Genomic DNA, 20,863 nt, shown 5'->3' on the forward strand with positions numbered 1-20,863 from the left:
TCTGAACAACAGTAAAGAAAAGACATTGTTAATTCATGAAAAGCTTTTGCAGGCTTGTGGACTGATCACTTCATCACTGGCATCTAATCAGCTTGTAGAGAACAATACCCTGGTCTGGCTGTTGGGACTCAGACACAACATGACTTGAATATAGGGCTGGACGATATGGACCAAAAATCATATCTCGGTATTTTCAGGCGTCATAATATATCTCTATTTTCTACGAAATGGGCTAAATGTACAGTTGTAAGTCAAAGCCACGTAAGATGTCACAACCACTTTTATCAAAACAGACTGTGATCAAAATAAAATGCCCAGACAGAGTTTCCTTCCCTGTTTGAAAATATACAGCTGCAAAACATGTAAATGGAAAATTATATAAAATAAATAACCTGTATTGAATAAAAATAAATAAACAGAAATAGGCCTATCTTGTGTTCCCCACAGTTTGAAAATTGACTTGTGGTGGGTTGCATGGCCTGGGATTGATGTGCATGCAGTTTAGAGGAGAAAAATGTAACCCAGGTCATTTGTAGCATCTGTAGCTACAATTTACTGATGTTCCATAAACGTCTCGCGTGTGGACTAATTGTAGAGGTTATCTAGGCGGCTGCACACAAATACGCCTCTCATCCCCAATCAATTACTGCAGGGCACGCAACTCAGACAGGTGTGTGGCCAAAAATTTGTTAGTTTGAAAAGATTGAAATAAGGCGTTCAAATGTAAGATTTACCGAAATTGAAACCAAGTGGTTTTATCTACCTGGGCTGGTCTTAATCTACCTGGGTGGGCCGCCCAATTACAGTCTATGTATGGGCAACGCTGTGTATCCCACAATGTTGCAGGAGAGACGCAAAGGGAGAGTGGGGGTTGAATTATGCAGAGAGTTGAACTGATCTCCAAAAGGCGTGAAGTTAAATATAAAACATTCTTTTCAACATTTAAGCAAGATTAGTTTATTACTTTTATGTTTTGTACCATTTTAGAGTGGGGAAAAAAGGAAAGGAGCACCATTACAAAAGTTTGGGCACCTCATGAGATTTGAGATCTCAGATAACGTTTACCAAGGTCTTAATCAGCTTGTTAGGGCTATGGCTTGTTCACAGTCATCATTAAGAAAGGCCAAGTGATGCAAATTTCAAAACTTTATACATTTTTTGACTCCTCAAACCTTGTCCAGACAATCAGCCAAATCATCTCCTCTAAGCAGCTGCCCAGCGCTCTGAAAATAAAAATAATTGATTCCAAGGAGAAGCCTATAAGAAGATAGTAAAGTGTTTTCAGGTAGCCGTTTCCTCAATTAATAATTTAGTTAAGAAATTCCATTTAACAGGAATGGTGGAGGTCAAGTTGAGGCCTGGAAGACCGAGAAAAGTTTCAGAGAGAACCGGACTCGTAGGATTGCTAGAAAACCAAATCCAAACCCCCATTTGACTGCAAAAGATCTCCAGGAAAATTTAGCAGACTCTGAAGTGGTGGTGCGTCGTTCTACTGTGCAGTGCCACCTGCACAAATGCCACAGAACTAGAAGCCTTTTGCAGGAGGAATGGGTCAGAATCCCCAAAACAAGAACTGAAAGCCTGTTAGCTGCTACAAAAGCATTTACGAGCTGTGATACTTGCCAAAGGGGGTGTTACTAAGTACGGACTTTGCAGAGTGTCCGAACTTCTTTTTCGGGCCCTTTTCCTTTTTTGTTATTTTGAAAATTTTAAAAGATGGAAATAAAAAAGTAATCTTGCTTAAAATATGTAAGAAATTTGTCATCTTTAACTTTATGCTTTCAAAATCAGGTCATCTTTTACTCACTTAACTCTTCGCTGTAAGAACTGTTAGCCAGGGGTGCCCTAACTTTTTCATGCCATTGTATGTTAGTAAACACATTCAGTTTTGGCAGAATGGACACAAGGGTAATGAAAAATAACAATTTTTTTTTTTTTTTTGAATCATGTATCTATAAAATGTCAGAAAACTGTCCATAACCCAAATTGTTTCAATTAAAAGATCTTAAAAAGGAAAAGCAGCAATTCTTCATATTTGAGAAGCTGGAACCGGCTAACGTTTGGCACTTTTTTTTTTGGATACATTATTTACTTATATTTACTTAACTCTTGATCAGATAAGCAGTTAATTAATTGAGTGATTGTTTCAGCATTACACTAGACTACTGTATTTACAGACAAGCTTTGTACACCTGGATGTGGGGATTTTTTGCCATTCGTCTTTGCAGATCCTCTCAAGCTCTGTCAGGTCGGAAGGGGACCGTTAGTGGACAGTCATTTTCAGGTCTCTGCAGAGATGTTCCATTGAGTTCAATTCAGGGCTCTGGCTGGGCCACAGAGTTGTCCCAAAGCCACTCCTGCGTTGCCTTGGCTGTGTGCTTAGGGTCATTGTCCTGTTGGAAGGTGAACCTTCGGCCCAGTCTGAGTTCCTCAGTGCTGTGGACCAGGTTTTCATTAAAGATATCTCGGGTACTACTTTCCTTTCAGCTTTCCCTCAACCCTGACAAGTCTCCCTGTCCCTGCCATCACCAGCATCATGCTGCCACCACTGTGCTGCACTGTTGGGATGGAATTGGGCAGGTGAGGAGCGGTAACTGGTTTCCTCCAGACATGACGCTTAGAAGTGAGGCCAAACACTTCAATCTTGGTTGTATCAGACCAAAGAATTTTGCTTCTCACAGTATGGGAGCCCTTTTGGTGCTGTTTTGCAAACTCCAAGCAGGCTTTCATGTGTATTCAGAGAATTATCTCTGGCCTGTGTGTGCTGCAGTGATGGTTGTCCTTCTGGAAGTTTCTCCCATGTCCACATTGGATCTGAGTGCTGGCTTTATGCAATTGGTCATCTGGCCAAGTGTTGGAGTTTCCTCATTGGCCATTGCTTTTTCAAAAGGAATTGGCTAAAACAATTTACACTGCGTCATCAGGGGGGTGTTTTTACTGGTAGTTTTGCCTACTTAGCAGCTTTGTCGCTAGATTTACTGACTTTTCACACCGCTTAAGCAAGTTTTCTTCGCAAAAACACCTAGCAACAAATCTAATGCCTTGTGGACAAACCTTGGTAACTTTCTGTACAAGAGTCACTAATATTGTCCCGTGTGTGTGAGGTTGTGCTTTCCTTCTGCCCTCCAGCACACCTCTCTGTGTCTCATTCAATTGTCTACACAGCAACTGACATAGATGTGAATGAGCTTCTAACTATCTCACTGAGTAATCATTTTACAATTAAATTAAGACAAAATCATAGCACAGCCATTCTCTTCAACTTATATATATGGTGATTTAGTCAGATGATGTAATTATGAAATCAGGATTTTAGCAGAGCAGCAGCATGGAAGTGACTGCTGGTTAACATGGTAGTCTTAATGGGCTGCGTTCAGTCTCTATTTATTATTATAACAACTTTATTTGGAATTTGGTTGTATAAAATTCCTGTAGATATGAACACAGAAAGAAGGAGAGAAGCAAACAGATAAAGGGTGGTCCAGCCATATACTAGGTTTTGACCTTGTCTTGTTTTTTTGTAGCCTTCCCCAGATCTGTGCATTGACACAATCCTTTCTCTGAGCTCTGCAGGCAGTTCTTTCGACCTCATGGTTTGGTTTTTGCTCTGATATGCATTGTCAGCTGTGAGACCTTATGTAGACAGCTGTGTGCCTTTCCAAATCACGTCCAATCAGTTGAATTTATCACAGTGGGACTCGAATCAAGGTGTAGAAATATCAAGATGATCGAGAGAAATGGGAGGCACCTGAGCTAAATTTTGAGTATCATAGTCTGAATACTTATCATTGTGATATTTAAGTTTTTCTTTTTGAATAAATTTGCAAAAATGTCCAAAATTCTGTTTTCGCCTCATCATAATGGGGTATTGAGTATAGATTGATGAGGGAAAATTTAATTTCAACGATTTTAGCATAAGGCTGCATAACAAAATGTGAAAAAAGTGAAGGGGTAGGAAAACTTTCTGAATGCATTGTATAAGCTTAATTTGGATTTATTAAGCTGCTGCTTCGGTTAGTGATTTGGTCATACTTTAGTTGCCCATAAAAGATGAAGTAAAAAGTGTTTGAAATAGATTGGTCTGTTAAAAAGTTTGGCTTCCTGATGCTAAGTGAAGACCATCCTTATATTTTTTTTTTCTAGGCAGCCTTGTTGGTCAGTGTTTTTTGTGAGGTCTCTCACTTTCGCTGTTTTTTTTTTTACCTTAAGGGAAATAAAAAATTTTAAATCAGATAGCTAAAAATAATTTCAAATCTGTTTTTAATTTGCTGTGAAAAAGGGGTTTTGAAAAGTAGTACAGAAGTGAACAGTGTGACCTCTGCATCATAACATTTATATTCTCTTATATTCCTGCCCAAATCTCCATATTAGAAGTGCTTTCATGTGTTTTGTATGTGCAGTACGAGCATAAATAAGTAGTTTTAAGTTGTCATGATTCTTTGCCATTGCAAAAAAATCAAAAACTCCTCTGGGTAAGATAGTAAACTAGTCAGCCTCTGAGTTGTCTTTTTAAACGCAAGAGAGGGTAAGTTAATTAATACATCAATTGGATCCAGTCTGTCCTTCCACGTGACCTGTTGTTTGGACTGACAGTGAGAGCTGCCAGCTGCTTACATAATCACTTTGTGTTTTTGTCTTTACTTATCTCTCCCTCCTCTCCCCTCTGAGTGGCTATTGACTAATGTGATGCAGCATGCCGGAGGCATTATGTTTTTCAGGTTGACCGTCCGGGCTTCCGGCCCATTCCCATGAACACAATATATCAGGAGTACCCTGAGGGAATTTCTTCAAATTTAGCACAAACATTCACTTGGATTAAAGAAGGAAATGATTAGATTCTAGTGATGAAGTGATGAACTTTGAGATCCAAAAGGTCAACTTCACTTTGACATAATAATGTTCTGCAAAACCACTTTTCTGGCCATTATTCACCACAACTCAGGAACAGAAGGGGCGATTGTGACCATATTTCCTGCAGCTTGACTGGTTGGCGGAGACATACAACTCCGAGGCGGTAATTCTAGTTGAAGACTGTTGGCAGTATTGTGTACTCATACTAAATTATTTTTTACATTTAATGTACGCAATAAACAGAAGACATAAAAAAATCGAATTTTAAAATGTGCAGTGAAAAGTGGATTTTTCTCAAACTTGAGTAAAACAAATACACTTCATTGAGTTTTCCCTCGTGTCTGTATTCTCTGAATTTTGATCGTGACATTGGCTCTATATGAAAAAATGCTACCCCCTCATTAGGGCTGGGTATCAACCCTCACTGCTTGTTTGGTCCCGAACAAAATTGGTCCATAGCACCAAGTATGGAAAATTATCAAATACCATTGAACACCTGGTCAAATTTGTAGTTTTGTTTACTTACTCTTTGGTCAGATAGTTGCTGAATTAAATGAAAATGTTGCTAATTTTAGACTATTTATGTAGGCAAGGTAGCTTCCCTGGCCCTGTCCAAACAAAGTTAACAAAATCCACCTACCAGTACCTTTTTAAAGCTCACTAATTAATACATTATATGTACTTTGATTTAATCAGTAAATAAGTAAATAAAAATGTTAGGTTGTCGTGTTAGGGGATGTTATGTATCAGGCTATTTTCTGGTAGGAAGATGTCACTTCTGCACTTCCCACTGGTTGCCTGGCAACCTGGCCAAAAATAATCCAGATTATTGCTTTGTTTCTTAAGAACTTTTTCTTTTGATAAATGTCAAAAGGATTTTTTTAGAAAAACAGACATTTAAAAAGTATTGTTTTTCTGTCTGTACCTAGTGTGTAGTACCAGTCCCTGCGAAAAATTTTCAGATGATACCCAACCTTACCCCTCATTCAGAACAATTAGACCAATTCATTGGTACAGTGGATGTGCCGACACTGAAGATTGTGGCAAAAGAACGCGGGGTCAACTGTAAAAAAGTTTAACTTGGCTCAGTGTTCGCTGCATAAAGAAATTGTAGGTTTATGTCAATATTGAAAGAGCTTTGTGCGAACCTTCTTAACACACGTGCAAATTGCAAGGGTTTGATGTAAACCTGTGAAAATTAAATCTGGGACTTCTTACTTTAATGTAGTAGCCATTATTTTATTTCAAATTTGAATGTGCTGAAGCACAGAAATTGAAAAACAAAATGTGTAACTGTCCAAATCATGGTCTGGACTGTAGCTAGGTAAACTGAAATGGTTTCACTAGTATATGCTAAAAGGGATGGGTCCACTTATATAAGTAAATCTAGTGAACAGTGTTTTAGAACTGTAACAACAACAGAGAACTTAAGACATGCTCAGACTTATGCTGGGGGGGACTCAGTTTTCAGACTGGTGAGGCATTTTGGTGCTGTCTTTCTGTTTTCTGCTTTTGGAGCTTCATAGTTTGATTGTTTGAGAAGTTACTGTGTTTATAGGGGTTATGTTGACATCATCTCAGTCAACTCCTTCACAGAAAGTTTGAAGGTGAGAACTCCTGTCTGAGTTTTTTTTCTTGTAGTTGCAAAGCAAACTGCTCATTCAGTATGTTTTTGCCTCCGCTTGAAGTATGCGCACAGCATTAGTGACATCTCAGGAAAACTGCATTAACTCATGCTAATAGGCTTGATTTGATGTTGTCCTTGTCCTGAACCATAGGTTCTACAGTTGAGGTCCGACTCCAAACTTTGACATTCTCTGTGCAATATGTTGCTTCTGCTAGCTCACACCTCCCCCAGTTTGCTGCTACAGTATTAGGAAAGGGGATTGTTAGCATTCTGTGGTTGGTCTTACATGCCGTAATTCACATCATTTGTCTTATCATGCTGCCTGTGTCTGTGCTGTGAATTTCAAAGTGATACTTTAGAATAACTTAAATTAGATCTAGGCATCTGTGTTCACTTTCAAGTTTCTGTCATGATGATTAACATGCAAATACTGGTATGACTGAGTGGCATGAGATAATATTTCATATGTATTCATGGCAGTAAACTGTTTTTCTTCTTAAAAGTTTGTTAATGCAAGTGAAGATTTCCTTCATATGATTTAGTGCAGTGTGGGATGGTTGGTGATTTATTATATGTCATGTAATATTTGCATATTTAAGATTGTAAATCAGTGTAGAGGGATGAGTCTGAACATGTTTTGCCAGCAGCACCACTCATTATAAAAACACAGCACATATGTATACACTGTCTTACCAGTAACACACAAACACACACACTCTTACTTACATACACACAACCTCCCCTCTCTGAAGATCAGTGGGGGCTGCATTCCCCAAAAAACCTGTCTTGATAAATCACATTCCTATGGTGCAATATGTGTTGCTCGGACTGTGAACAGCCTTTGCAGACATTTACATTGTAGCTAATTGATTGATTGGCCAAGAACAAACTACAACAACAAGTCTCTGAGTTATAAAAATCTTAGGGTGTGTTTCAGAGTCTTGTACTTATGGGTGTGCGATATGGTGATATATATCGTGTGGCAATATTATGCTCTATTGTGTGTTTCATCGTGTTGCAAATCACACTCTTAATGGCAATATTTTTTGTCATTTGGACGACGCTTTGCGTTGTGCTACATGGCAAGGATAAAGACAGGAAATTTCCATGAAGGCAACCCAAACAAACATGGGGGGGAGTGAATGTGACACAGAAAGGGTTTTTTCCGAACAGGGAGGAGGTCTCTGCCCAGCCAAGACAAAAGGAGGAGCTTGTGCCTAAGAGAGGGACTACTTCTCTCAAATGGACAGGGTTTGGATTTGAATAGTTTGACACGGACCAGAAAACCGTACTTTGCATTATATAAACCATTTATTCATTGAATTTACAGAAAATGTGCTATGTTGTGATATGTTGTTACATAGATATGAAATGACCTATATTGTTATGAGATTGTGGTCATATCGCACAGCCCTAGTTGTACTCAAACTAAAATAGAGTTGCTCTTGTTTACTTGTCAGCCAATGCATTCAGCATACTTTAAATACAAATATAAAACTTTTACATCAATGATAAGGCTAAAAGTAATGGCTGTTTGCATTATTAATCAATTCTCTCATTAATTTAGTCTATAAAATTATAATAGACATGACATGCTATCAGAGCCAAAATTATGCTTTAAAATGCTCAATGTACTGACTATTGCATAATATTCAAATTACAGTGATGTGAAACAGAATAAGCAAGCAAAGATACAAGTGTGAGCAGCAATGTTAACGTGATGAATTACTTAAACAAAATTTTCTTTAAAAATACGATTTATATTCTGTCGATCAGCACGATCAACATTACAGTTGAGTCAGCATGTATTATTTGCATCCTGCCCTCAAAACTGCCTTTCAAGAGTTTGATGGCAGACCTTGGCACACTGATTAGTTAGTTGGAGTCATGGTCCTTGTGGTTTGCCCAACCCTGGTGAGTGCAGCTTAGCCCACCCAGATGACATCATAAAGAGAAATCAATGATGCTCCATTGGGGCTGCGGTTAGCCTACATGATTGAACAGCTGCTCATATGAGATCCTGTGTGTGTGAGAAATGCGGTTATGTAACCCGGTGCCAGTTGTTCTGTTTATGTGGAGGGAACTGGACCCTATAACCATATTTAGGACGAAACCAGCTGAAGCAGTGATTTGTCAGATCACTCGGAGCAGCAGCACAGAGCAGTAAAGAGTGGTCTCAGGCAAATAATTCCCAAAATCCTCTTGTCTGTTAGATGAAAATGTAATGATAGCTGTGAGGAATTTGGGCTGCACATGCAAGTAGATACGTGAAAAAAAAAAAAAAGCACTCCACTGTAATCACCACCTAAGTGATACATAATTTTTTCTGTGACCAGCAGCACTATACAAACTGTTGACAGAGGAAAATGTTCATTATTTTCGTAAAAAAAATGACCAAATTAAAGACTTGACCACAATGCTCCTATCAGGTCTAATCTTCATGCTGCAGATTAGATACTGTTACATTTGATAAATAAATGCCATAGTAAATGTACTGTAAATCTGAATGTACAACATTTCAACGGTAATCTTAATGTGTTACCTTGCACGTAACATCGCTGTCTGTCTATGTCTCTGTCTAGGTACTGATATCTCTGTTGGAGAGGAGGTAGCCATCAAATTGGAATGTGTGAAGACCAAACACCCACAGCTCCACATAGAGAGCAAAATCTACAAGATGATGCAGGGTGGAGGTACTGTATACTGTAACACACAATTAACACACATCCTGCCACGTACGACTGTTGTTGGTGCTTTTATGAACAAAGTACTCGGCACTCACTTGCAAGCACTGAAAATTATAAGCCAACATCCATCTATCATTGTAAATCGTTGGTAACTGATCTCTGTTTGGTGTCTCTGACAAACATATTGAGTTAACTGAGGAACTAACTGGTGGTAGGCATTGGCCATGATGGGTCAACGGTGAGTATCCTTGTCTACATCCATGTTCGAATGCAGAACTCTCTGAACTAAGACTCTTAACTCTGACAGAGGCAAGTGGATTTGAGAACAGTGTTTGTATCCACCTTATAAGGTTAGGGCTGAATTTGAACTGTTTAAGGAGAAGGATAGACGATGGAATGCTATATGTGCATTGAAGGATAGCAATAAAGCATCTTCTATTACTGGCATTCAGTAGGCTCTTGAACATTTGTGTATTACCACTATGGTAACTTCCATCCATGAGGGTGCTGTTAGGCCAGATTGCAGAGCATATTGCTTTGCTTTTAGTAGGGGGGGGCGGTATTAATTATATTTTTATAAAGTTCATTAATATTCCCATTAGGTCCTGGGCTTTTGTTGTTATTAAAGTGGAAATTATCTCTGGCATCTCGTCCAAATCGTCACCCATCAGCTTTGTTAATTTTTTTTTTTTATATTTTTCAAAAGTGATGCTAAAGCAATGTCTTCATAGCAGGTGTCTGAATTTTTATATAAAGATTTTTAGAATCAAACAAAAGATTCATCAATATAATCCGGTCTAGTAAAAGGATTATTTGAATTACTAGAATTTATCTTCTGTACTATATTTGATGGTCGCTGCTTTCCCAATCTAAATGCTAATAATCTACTTGTCTTGTTATCATCTTGATAATGTCTTTGATTGGCAAACCTTAAATTGCCCGCAATCTTCTCTGCTAAACTGTTTTACTGTTCTCTTTATTAAACTGTTTTATTCTCTTTGTGCATCTTTCAGGTTGTTCAGGAGCATAGGATATTAAGTTTGTTTATGTTTTTCTAACCTTTTAAATGTCTGTTCCAATGCCAGTTGTCTATATTCCCTTCTTCCATTCTTGGTTCTTGTAAATGAGTAATAGTGATATATCCTCTTAAATATGCTTTTGCACAGTCCCATAATATAAGTGGTGATATTTCTGTTGAAACATTTGTATTTGAATACAATTTAAGTAATGAGATCTTTGTCATTAAGGAGCAACCCATTTAAACTCCACGGCCTAGAGGTTGGCCTATATCCTATGTCCCATGACAGTTCTCTGAGATATAATGCTAGTCCCTTATTGTTCTCTTTACTGTGTCCAATAATTAAATATGCTCAAAATCCCTACTTGTAATGGCACCATAATTTTAACCTGAGACTGCCAGACAATTAATTAGAAACAGGGAGAGAGGGAGGCGGTGAATGAATGAATCAGATACTCTTATTTGGACAAATGTGCGTTAATTAAGCATACACCTTACTATAAGATGATGCATTCTTCTTATACCATGTGCCCAAGTACAAATACTCAGCCTGCATGTGAACACATGCATATATGCACACTAGGCGCACATTTCCACCCTGATTCTTTTCTCCTAACTGCAAGTCTATCACTTGTCTAAAATTTAGTCACTATAATAATGAGTAAAACAAAAAAATGTAAGTTACTCAGACAAAGAAAAAAGTAAAAGTAAAGTGGTGATTAAATCAATAACTGGGCACAATAATAGACAAGCAATAGCTCTTACACTATACACAGGGGACTCAGTTACTTATCAAACAATGATCCTTTACTCCCAGGTTAGAGATGTCCTTGTCCGGTCTCAGTCTCTATCACTGGAATGATTTTTTTTTTTTCAAAAATTCCGTGGCTTTGGCTGCGTCCCAAAACTCCTTCTCTTTTCCATTGCATAAGATTCAGAGTCCGGCTGGGAAGAGTAGGCCGTACTGTATTCTTGTCGTCCCTGGGCTTTTTTTCGGATGTCCATAAAGGCCGCTCTCGCTCTGGCAGTGCTGGCTGCTTATTCCAGGAAGATGGCAATGTGGTTTTGATGGCTCATCTTAAAATCTCCATACAGTCTCTATTATATTGCACCTTTGCAATGATAGCACAAGGTCCTGGCTTCCTCACATCATGGCTGCTATGTGCGTATTAGGCACTTTGGATACTGCTGCTGTTGAATTTATTCATGGCTGGTCTGGGACTCCCACAACCCGAATTTTCCCTCTCCTCATCCGTCCTTCCATGTCCTCACATTTCCCTCTCAGGTCTTCCACGTGTTTTTTGACATCTCTCACTGTAGTCTCGATGGACTTCATCGGACCACGTTGAGAGCCCCTTCTCAACTTCTTCAGTGTTCCCTTTCATTTGCTCAATTTCGGGTCAAACAGCGTCAGCATTTTTCACTATTTCAGCCCTCACTGCCTGCAGTTCACTTTTTAGTATATTAAAATCTTTAGTTATATTTCCACAGATTTGCCACCTTAGACAACAGTAATATTGGTTCAGTGTCTGTCTTCTAGTTGATTTATCATGTAGATTACACAGGGATTTCAGGCCAAAAATGTTGTTATAAAGTCATATAATTACTGGTTCTGCAGGAGTTCTTTACAGACACGTCTCACTCTGTCTTGCTCAACAGGACAAGACTAAGGCTAGTGTCGTATGTTCTGCACCCACGAGTATGTCAGGGTCTTAAAGGGTCAGAGTTATGTAAATTTAGTCATCAGAGGGTGTACACGAGGCTCTGGGGGGATATCCGTGTACCCTTCAATTTGTTGTGACTATGATACAAGGGCACCAACTCTGTGCATGGTCCGCACCAAGTGGACTCCAAGCAGGCTAGAAAGTAGTATAATAAGAACTATAATAAGAACAACTGTGTGTCCATGGTGTCCGCAAGGGAGTATAATTGAGGCTTAAGAGTCAACAATCCATGCTAGTGGCTCTTTGAGGCTGTACTTAGGCATAGCAGTGCTTTGAGATAAATACTAATGTCAACATGCTGTCATCCTCACAATGACAATTGTAACATGCTGACGTTCAGCAGGTATGTATACTGTGTTCAACAGCTTAATTAAGCATGGTTACTGGTGGAAGTATTCAGAGCTATTAATTAGATCTAGCACCATACTAAAAATACTCTGCTACAAGTAAAAATGCTGCATTCAAAATCTTGAGTATAAATGTGAAAGTACTTTTGGGAAAATGTACCTAAAGTATAAAAGTAAAAGTACTCACTATGCATCATCTCATCTGTATAGTAACAAGTAACTGCAACTGCAAGATAAATGTAGTTGAGTAAAAAGTACAATATTTTCCACTGAAATGTACTAGAGTAAAAGTATAAAGGAGCATAAGATTAAATTACTTAGGTAAACTACAAATACGTGAAATTTGTACTTAAGTACTTGAGTAAATATACTTAGGTACATTCCACCACTGAGCATGTTAACGTGCTAACATTTGCTAATTAGCACTAAACAGTGCCATCAGTTTTGCAGGTATTTGGTCATAAACCAAAGTATTGTAAAGATAACTTAAGTTTTAGACCTGATGGCGAAAACTGGGAGCATAAAATTGAAGAATCATACAATTTACGATTCATCCTTTTGAGGAACATAAATATATGTGTATCAAATGTCATGGAAAATTTAATCCAATAGTTGAGATAATAACTCAACTAACAACAATGTCAACCTCATGGTGGCACATGAAGAAAAATTGAGAGGATTACCAAAATTAGTAGGATTCATTCTTTGAGGTCTGAATGTCTGAACAAAATTTCACGGCTGTCCAACAAATAGTCACTCTGTTTCAGACTACACCAAAGTGATCTATCAACCAACAAACTGACATTGCCATGTCTACGGTAACAGCACTAGCATGGCTAAAAAACAAAGTCATTAGGAATTGTATTTGTCATGCACCAGTGTTGAAGTACGGATAATGTGATAAAACAATAAATATTTTGCTCAACTCAAAACATGCCCGCAAGCTTCAAGCATGGGAGAGGCAAGAAAGAACATTTCGCTGTCTGTATGTGTTAAAAGGCAGTTAACATTGCTGTCAGGAACTAAAAAATTTGGGGAGCGTATATTTAAATGATCTGCCAGCTCAGTAGTTTCTAGTGCATTTTGAAGAAAACTGACAACTGCATTCTCTAATAGCACTCATCACTAGAGAGGTTTCATGGTGACACTCCTGTAGCCGATACTGCTTAGGTGGCCTCTGAAGCCACAGTGGCATGCTTCAAACGAATTTTTTAAACTAGTTTTACTTTGCTGGCTGAAGAATTCAATCTGGTCTTATTTGTTTTCTGTCTTCAAAGCAAACAGTCTACTTGCCTGAGCATGTTCTGTAGAAGGGGTGGTTTGTCTCTGTAAGGATTACTGTGCACACACATGCATTTGTATTTTTGTTCCAGCATGGTAGGATTTATTGGGGCATGGTGGCTGACCCAGACTGTTGGATGTATTTGCGTTTGTATGGATATAAATAGCTGGTGCTGGGTGTATGTATGTATGAGTGCTAGGTGCTGAGCAACACCATTTAATTGCTGTCTGCCTGTAGAAGGAAATGACATATGGCCTCTTCGCATAAGCAACGTCAGCTAATTACCAACTACTACTAAACCAGCCGGCTTCTACTTAAACACTCCTCCTGTGTGTGGGGCCATGGACAGTATGTGCATGTTCAAGCCATTGAATTTTAGCCATTTTAGACATTTTTTTTCTAGTATATAAAGTAAAAGTTAGGTCTTAAATGTGTCAAAATTCTAAGAATGTTTTAATTTGCTCATATCCCTAGAAATGAAAAAGTGCCACGCATTATATTTCTAAGTGTTAAGATTTGGCATCATCTCCCAGATGATATCAGAGAACTAAAGGGACGGGGGACAGAGACGAGGAGCAAAATCAGACTTCATCATTATACTTAATTAGCATGCAGGTTGCACTAACACCAGCCATAATAGAAAAAAGAAAATTCTAGAAGTTGCAAGACAGCTTCGGTGTTACAGTCCTACAGGCCTTTGGCGCTGGTGGTCATCTTTTTAAATTTGGAAGTCATTCCAGACAGTTAACATTTTTGACATCTTGCTAGCATAGTTATAACTTGTAAGCCTTTCACGTGGTCACGTGTCACTGTCCCAGCGTCAGTGCTGGTAACGTTAGATGAGACCTATGATGCACAAAACTACCACTGAGATGAAATGTCCTGAGATGCTCTGAGAATAACTAACAATAATTGATGTTAATGCATAATGAATAATGTTCGATTACTATTTCTTACTTCATGGGCTATTTTGGATTTTTGTGGTAATGCATGTAAAATATTTTTTTTAAATGCAGCAAATATCTATTTGGTGGTTGGTTACCACGGCAATGATAGTAGCTTTGAGGCATTTGGGTCAGCCCTACCTTCTTAATGGCCAAACAAGAGAAGTCAATAGGAATTATGATCTTTATTAATCTTGTTGTTTTTATTTTATGGAAGAAACTCATTAATAATTATTATTGTTTGCAAGGTACAGATCTTCTCACGTTATGTGACTGAGATGCAAGCGCAAGAAGTCACAAACAAGTTCATTTTTAGGTGCACACACAAAAATGCTATTCCCACATCAGTATTTCAATATTCTAATATGATGAAGTGGATACATCTACTGACTTAAGGATAGTGGAATAAAAGTGTAACTAAAACAGACACATATTATTACATATGTTATTACATGCACAAACACATTAACATACAGTATTGAATGTCTTGAGACAGAATCTACAAAATCTAATCTAAGACTACATTTCAGAGTCAATAAGTTTCACTTCTTTGTCCTCCTTTGTGTTGTAGGGTCTGTGCGTGCGTGCATGTAAATGGACTGGTTTTACTTTATTCATGGGGTCCAATAACCAGAAGCCTACTACACTTTCTGGGGACCTAAATTCTGGACCTCACAAGTTTAAATGGCCGCTTGAGGGTTAAGACTTGGTTTTAGGGTTAGAATTAGGTTTAGGTTAGGCTTAGGCATTCAGTTGTGGTGGTTAAGGTTAGGGTAACGGGCTAGGGGGAATGCATTATGTCATTGACAGGTCCCCCATGCATAGTAAAATAAGGGGTCTGTGTGACTAGACCACATGTTTGGGGTTTTCTGTTCTGTGTCATTGGGGCATGACGTGTAATAAATCTTGGTTCTGCTGGTTGTCAATTGCTGCTTTTATTATGAATCACCTGATGACCAATTTCGGTTGTTTGGTCTGTTATTATAATTTCCACAGAGTTCACCATAAGAATTCTGGGGGAGTTGCAGCAGCAGGGGTGTCAAGCTCTCAATCCCTTGATCCCTTGAAAATCTGGAAAATCCTGCCTAGTTATTGCGCTTGCTGCTGTTATTATAAGGAAAGGAGTATTATCTTATTATTTTAATTGAGACTGTGGACACCATCTAACCAGCTCTCGGATTTTTAGCATTTCATAACAGATTCTACAAAAAGAGAATTGATGATTTGAAAAAGGAATACGATAATGTGAAGACAAGTCTTGAAATGACTCCAAAGGACTTTGATGATTTTAAAATCCATGCCAAACATGGATATAAAACTGTAATGAAATAAAGTCTTAGGGGGAAACGATTCAGGCAAGTCACATCACTATAGACTAGCGATGGGAAATGAGAACCATTTCCAAATCGTCCGAACCACCGGAATCCTCCGAGTTTATCATTTCCTTTGATCAATGCCAGCATGTTTTTCTGATGATCAGAGCCGGGCGGCCCTGTATGCTCACTACGCAAGTTGGTAAGACCCTGCAAATTACACAAGGGCCCCGCCTCCCCCTCATGTCAAAACAGGTGTCAGTGTTTACAATTTCAATGAGAGGATGAAGTGGAACTATCCTTCTGGTCACGAAAAGAGAAAAAAATAAAAAATACCATGAGAGTGAATTGTGGGACCAGCAATCAGGTAAACTTGTGTTCTCTCCTCTCTCCCTCTCTCCTCTCTGCTTGTCCATTTTTAAACCTCATGGATCAAACCCAGAATAATCCTCATGACCTCATTTTTAATCCTTTTGACTTGTCTGAAAGTGACACTTGCAATGAAAAACAGAGATCCTGTTTTACATTATTTTGCAGTTTTTATAATGATATCCGATTTGTTGACTTCTGTCACTCACTACCTCCTACTGTTTTCTCTAATTTTTCGCTTATTTGAGAGAGGTCTTTCCAGAACTGATAAACTTTCACATTTGGTATCTTCTCTTAATCATGTGCTTTGTCATAGCTATATCAGAAACACGGCTTCCAGAAGAGTCAATTGATCTATATAACTTGCCACAAAATTCAGTTCACTTTATGAGAGACAATATAACATAACTCATAACTTTTTTTGTTCAACTTTACTGGTGCATCTGGTGATTTAAATACTTTTGTTGGCATTTATCATCCACCATGATAAATGCCAACATTTATCATGGTGGATAAATATATGTGTGTGTGTGTGTGTGTGTGTGTGTGTGTGTGTGTGTGTGTGTGTGTATATATATATATATATATAACAGCAGTAAAATTGCCCACATTGAGGAAAATGCAGCCAACAAATTATTGACATTTGTGCTGAAGAAAAATGACCAAAAAAATTAAACAATTATCTTAATTTCTAGCCCTTAGGAGTCACTGCAGTCAGCACTGAATCACACGCAGACGTTTGTCAAAGTTACTTGAAGCTTCTTTATACAAAGTCCTACTTTTTATCAAGACGGTTATGACTCGTAAGTTTAAGAATTATTCTTAAAATTGTTTCTTAAGAGTTTTTTTACATACCAGCTCAGATAGAAAGAACATTTTGCCTTAATCCTTCAAGGAGATCCACCAAATGATTACAACTGAGTGATACAGAAGGGTGAAACCTGCGTAATTTTTGTTTGGAAGGTGCTGGTTCTCCGTGAGCTCCCAAAACAGCTTCAGTTCTTCTTGGCATAGGTTTTGTTTTTGTTTGAAGGCCAAGAAAACTGCCACTGGAGACAAGTTGAACTCTTCCTAGTTTGACTATACTGTTTTCCTTTGACATTTGTGTGAAGACATAATTTTCAGTGCCATCACAGTTCAGCAGACATGCAAGAAGAACAATTTACTGGAAAGGACAAAACAAACATAGCGGCCACTGTAATTTTGAAAATAATCTGGGTTTTTATGAAGAAACTGTCAGCCAAATATCTTTTGGTAATTTTAAAAAGCCATTCCATCAAAGTACTAAATAAATAATTACCAATTTAATCCTTTCCGCTGTTTTCTGCTCCTTTCTATCCTCCAGTGGGTATTCCGACAATAAAGTGGTGCGGGGCTGAGGGCGACTACAATGTGATGGTGATGGAGCTGCTGGGGCCAAGTCTGGAGGATCTGTTCAACTTCTGCTCTCGGAAGTTCAGCCTCAAGACAGTCCTGCTGCTTGCCGACCAGATGGTAAGAACAAGAGAGGAAGAGAAAAGAAGGGGACGGGGGTTGCCTAATGTCTTGATTAAGACATTAGGCAACCCTAATGTGATGATTGTAAACTTTACCATCAGTCAGACAATTGGCTGAATCTACTCTAAACCTCTACGTAAAATTTCATGTCATTCCAACATCGTACATGATATATGGGACATAGAAGGAATAGGTTATGGAAATAGGCTTGTTCACTTTCTTGCCAAGAGTTAGATGAGTGGATTGATACCACTCAGTTCATATCAAGCTAGTTAGCCTGACTTAGCATAAAGACTGGAAACGGGGAAATATTTAAGGCCAATTCATGATTTCCACTGTCCCTCGGACAGACGCAGACTATGGACATGCAACCATTCACCCTACAAAGATAACAGCTGTGCAACCGCTTAAAAAGAATAGGACCAAGGATGGGAAATGGTACATACAATTGGGGGAATAAGTATTTGGACAGTGACAACATTTGGGTAATTTTGCGACTTTACACCACCATGATGGATTTGAAATGAACAAATCAAGATGTTATTGAGTGTGGACTGCAGGAATGATAGGACGGTGCTTCAAAGTACAGATGGATAAAGAACCAAAACATACTGGGAAAGCAACCTGAGACCTTCTCAAGGTAGAGAAATCGAAAATTTTTTCAATGGCCAAGTCAGTCACCTGACCTCAACCCAAGTGAGCAGGCTTTTCACTTCCTGAAGACAAAACTGAGGGCAGAAAGACCCACAAACAATCAGCAACTGGAGGCAGCTGCAGTAAAAGCCTGACAAAGCATCTCAAGGAAGGAAACTCAGCATTTGGTGATGTCCATGGGTTCCAGACTTCAGGCAGTCATTGCCTGCAAAGGATTTTCATCCGAGTATTAAAAATAATCTTGATATTTATAATTATGTTGGATTGTCTAATTACTTTTGAGCCTCTGACAATGAGGCTCAGGGACTTTGTATACAAATGGCTTTAATTCCTAAACGGTTAGGTGATATCTGTGATATTTTCGTCAAACTCCTTGAATTAAAGCTGAAAGTCAACACTTCAATCACATCTTAATCGCTGTGTTTCAAATCTATTGTGGTGGTGTACAGAGGCAAAATTACGAAAAATTGTGTCACTGTTCAAATACTTATGCACCTAACTGTACATAGGCTGCACAAAACAAACAACCAGTTTACTTGGCAAAATTTACATCACACAGACCCATTGCAGATGCGGACTCCATGAATTGGCCTTTGGACTGGCTCTCTCCAAAGATAACAAAACAGTTCTGGAGGTGAGATTTGAAACAAGACTGTTTCATAACCTGGGAGCCAGGACAGCAAAAGCTCGATCATCAAGAGACTTGAACCAGGAGCCTGGGCTCTGATGACCTGAGAGGCCTGGTGGGGCTACAGTATATGGCATTGGAAACTCACTGATACATGGTGAAGTTTAAGTTTAAGCCTAGAAATGTGCAGCAGAATTTTAAACTAATTGTAGACATGCTACAGCTTCTTTGATAGACGATCCAAAATCCCAACATTTGTTTTGAATTCAAATTCAGTTTTATCTGAGTCTTACAGATCTGAACATTGGATTTCACTCAGCCATTACTGGAGCTCAGTTTTAAGCTCAACGATTGGATATGTCTTACCACAGTACTCCGTGGGACTGTTAACACGGACATCAAATTCCCTCTTGCTCTTCCCTCTAGATCAGCCGTATTGAATACATCCACTCCAAGAATTTCATCCACAGAGACGTGAAGCCAGACAACTTTCTGATGGGGCTGGGTAAGAAAGGCAACCTGGTCTACATCATCGACTTTGGCCTTGCCAAGAAATACCGCGATGCTCGCACACACCAGCACATCCCCTACCGCGAGAACAAGAACCTTACTGGCACTGCCCGCTACGCCTCTATCAACACACATCTGGGCATTGGTAAGATGTGTTCTTATAGAGTTGAAAAAAAAAAAATAAAATACTGACTCTTGCCATGAATGGATAAATCATTCAGATCCTAAGGAAACTATGATCTGTATCTGTCTCTGTCTCTCTGTCTACAGAACAATCAAGACGGGATGACTTGGAGTCACTGGGATACGTCCTTATGTACTTCAACCTGGGTTCTCTGCCCTGGCAAGGTCTCAAAGCAGCCACCAAGAGGCAGAAGTACGAACGCATCAGTGAGAAGAAAATGTCCACACCCATTGAGGTCCTCTGCAAAGGCTACCCATGTATGTTTGACTGTTCCCTCACATTTTTCATGAGCTCTGTTAAGGATTTTAGGATTTTTTGTATTAACGTTGACCTAAACCAAACCCCCACTGCTCTTTCGTAAAAACCACTTCTCAGTAAGCACTTCAGCGCTTCAGCCTTAGCACTGCTTTTGTATCACAGGTGGAAGTCAATGTGGAGGAGTGTCTGTTTGTGAACGTTCTTGTCCTCTTCATCTCCATAGCGGAGTTTGCCACCTACTTGAACTTCTGCCGTTCTCTGCGGTTCGATGACAAACCCGACTACTCGTATCTCCGCCAGCTCTTCAGGAACCTCTTCCACAGACAGGGCTTCTCCTATGACTACGTGTTTGACTGGAATATGCTCAAATTTGTAAGTTGTATTGCCACATTGAGATTTCACTCCTCCGAAGTTGGTCATTGCATGATTTTGCTTTATGCAATACAGACTCAAAACTCCCTTGAGCTGGACTACGTTTAGTTTGCAACTAAAAGAACAGCATTCTTGCTGACATCAACACAACTGTAAACTTCCCAGCTTTTTCTAAGCTTTTAACCACATGTGATTTGATTAACAGATACAGTACTGCTCACTGTAATGTATATTTAAAGTCAATTTTAAATCATGTGCCACACTGCACCTTCCATTTTCATATCATTATTATTGAAATGTTGCAAGATCTCTACATATAAGGAGCCAAAAGTACATAGAGGTACTTTTTGTAAAAGGTTAACTGCTCAATAAATATTTTAAAACAGACCAATTTGACCAGAAACAAGGTGTAGAACAAATATTGCAAAATAAAACTCTGAGACCAAAGTTCCCAATCTTTTGTTCAAAACACTAAGGAAACGTCAGAGCCACTGGTACCTGATATTTACCATGAAGCATAGTTAAGTAATACATGTCATATATGTTCTTTGTTGGCTGCTGGGGCCTGATATACTGTATGTTGAAGCGTTGTTAATTT

The 20,863-nt window shown here is 38.8% G+C and overlaps 1 protein-coding gene across 1 annotated transcript in view; it reads left to right on the forward strand.

Moving 5' to 3' along the window:
- The window catches only part of csnk1da (casein kinase 1, delta a), a 28,006-nt gene that overhangs the window by 1,161 nt on the left and 5,982 nt on the right, over nucleotides 1-20,863 (forward strand). Inside the window, exons 2-6 of the mRNA XM_040158178.1 lie at nucleotides 9,061-9,171; nucleotides 17,508-17,656; nucleotides 19,368-19,596; nucleotides 19,722-19,892; nucleotides 20,117-20,265. Coding sequence (XP_040014112.1) covers nucleotides 9,061-9,171; nucleotides 17,508-17,656; nucleotides 19,368-19,596; nucleotides 19,722-19,892; nucleotides 20,117-20,265 — 809 coding nt within the window. The remainder of the gene's footprint in view (nucleotides 1-9,060; nucleotides 9,172-17,507; nucleotides 17,657-19,367; nucleotides 19,597-19,721; nucleotides 19,893-20,116; nucleotides 20,266-20,863) is intronic.

The sequence above is a fragment of the Xiphias gladius genome, chromosome 3 (assembly GCF_016859285.1).
Source record: "Xiphias gladius isolate SHS-SW01 ecotype Sanya breed wild chromosome 3, ASM1685928v1, whole genome shotgun sequence".
In the NCBI taxonomy this organism is placed as follows: domain Eukaryota; kingdom Metazoa; phylum Chordata; class Actinopteri; order Istiophoriformes; family Xiphiidae; genus Xiphias; species Xiphias gladius.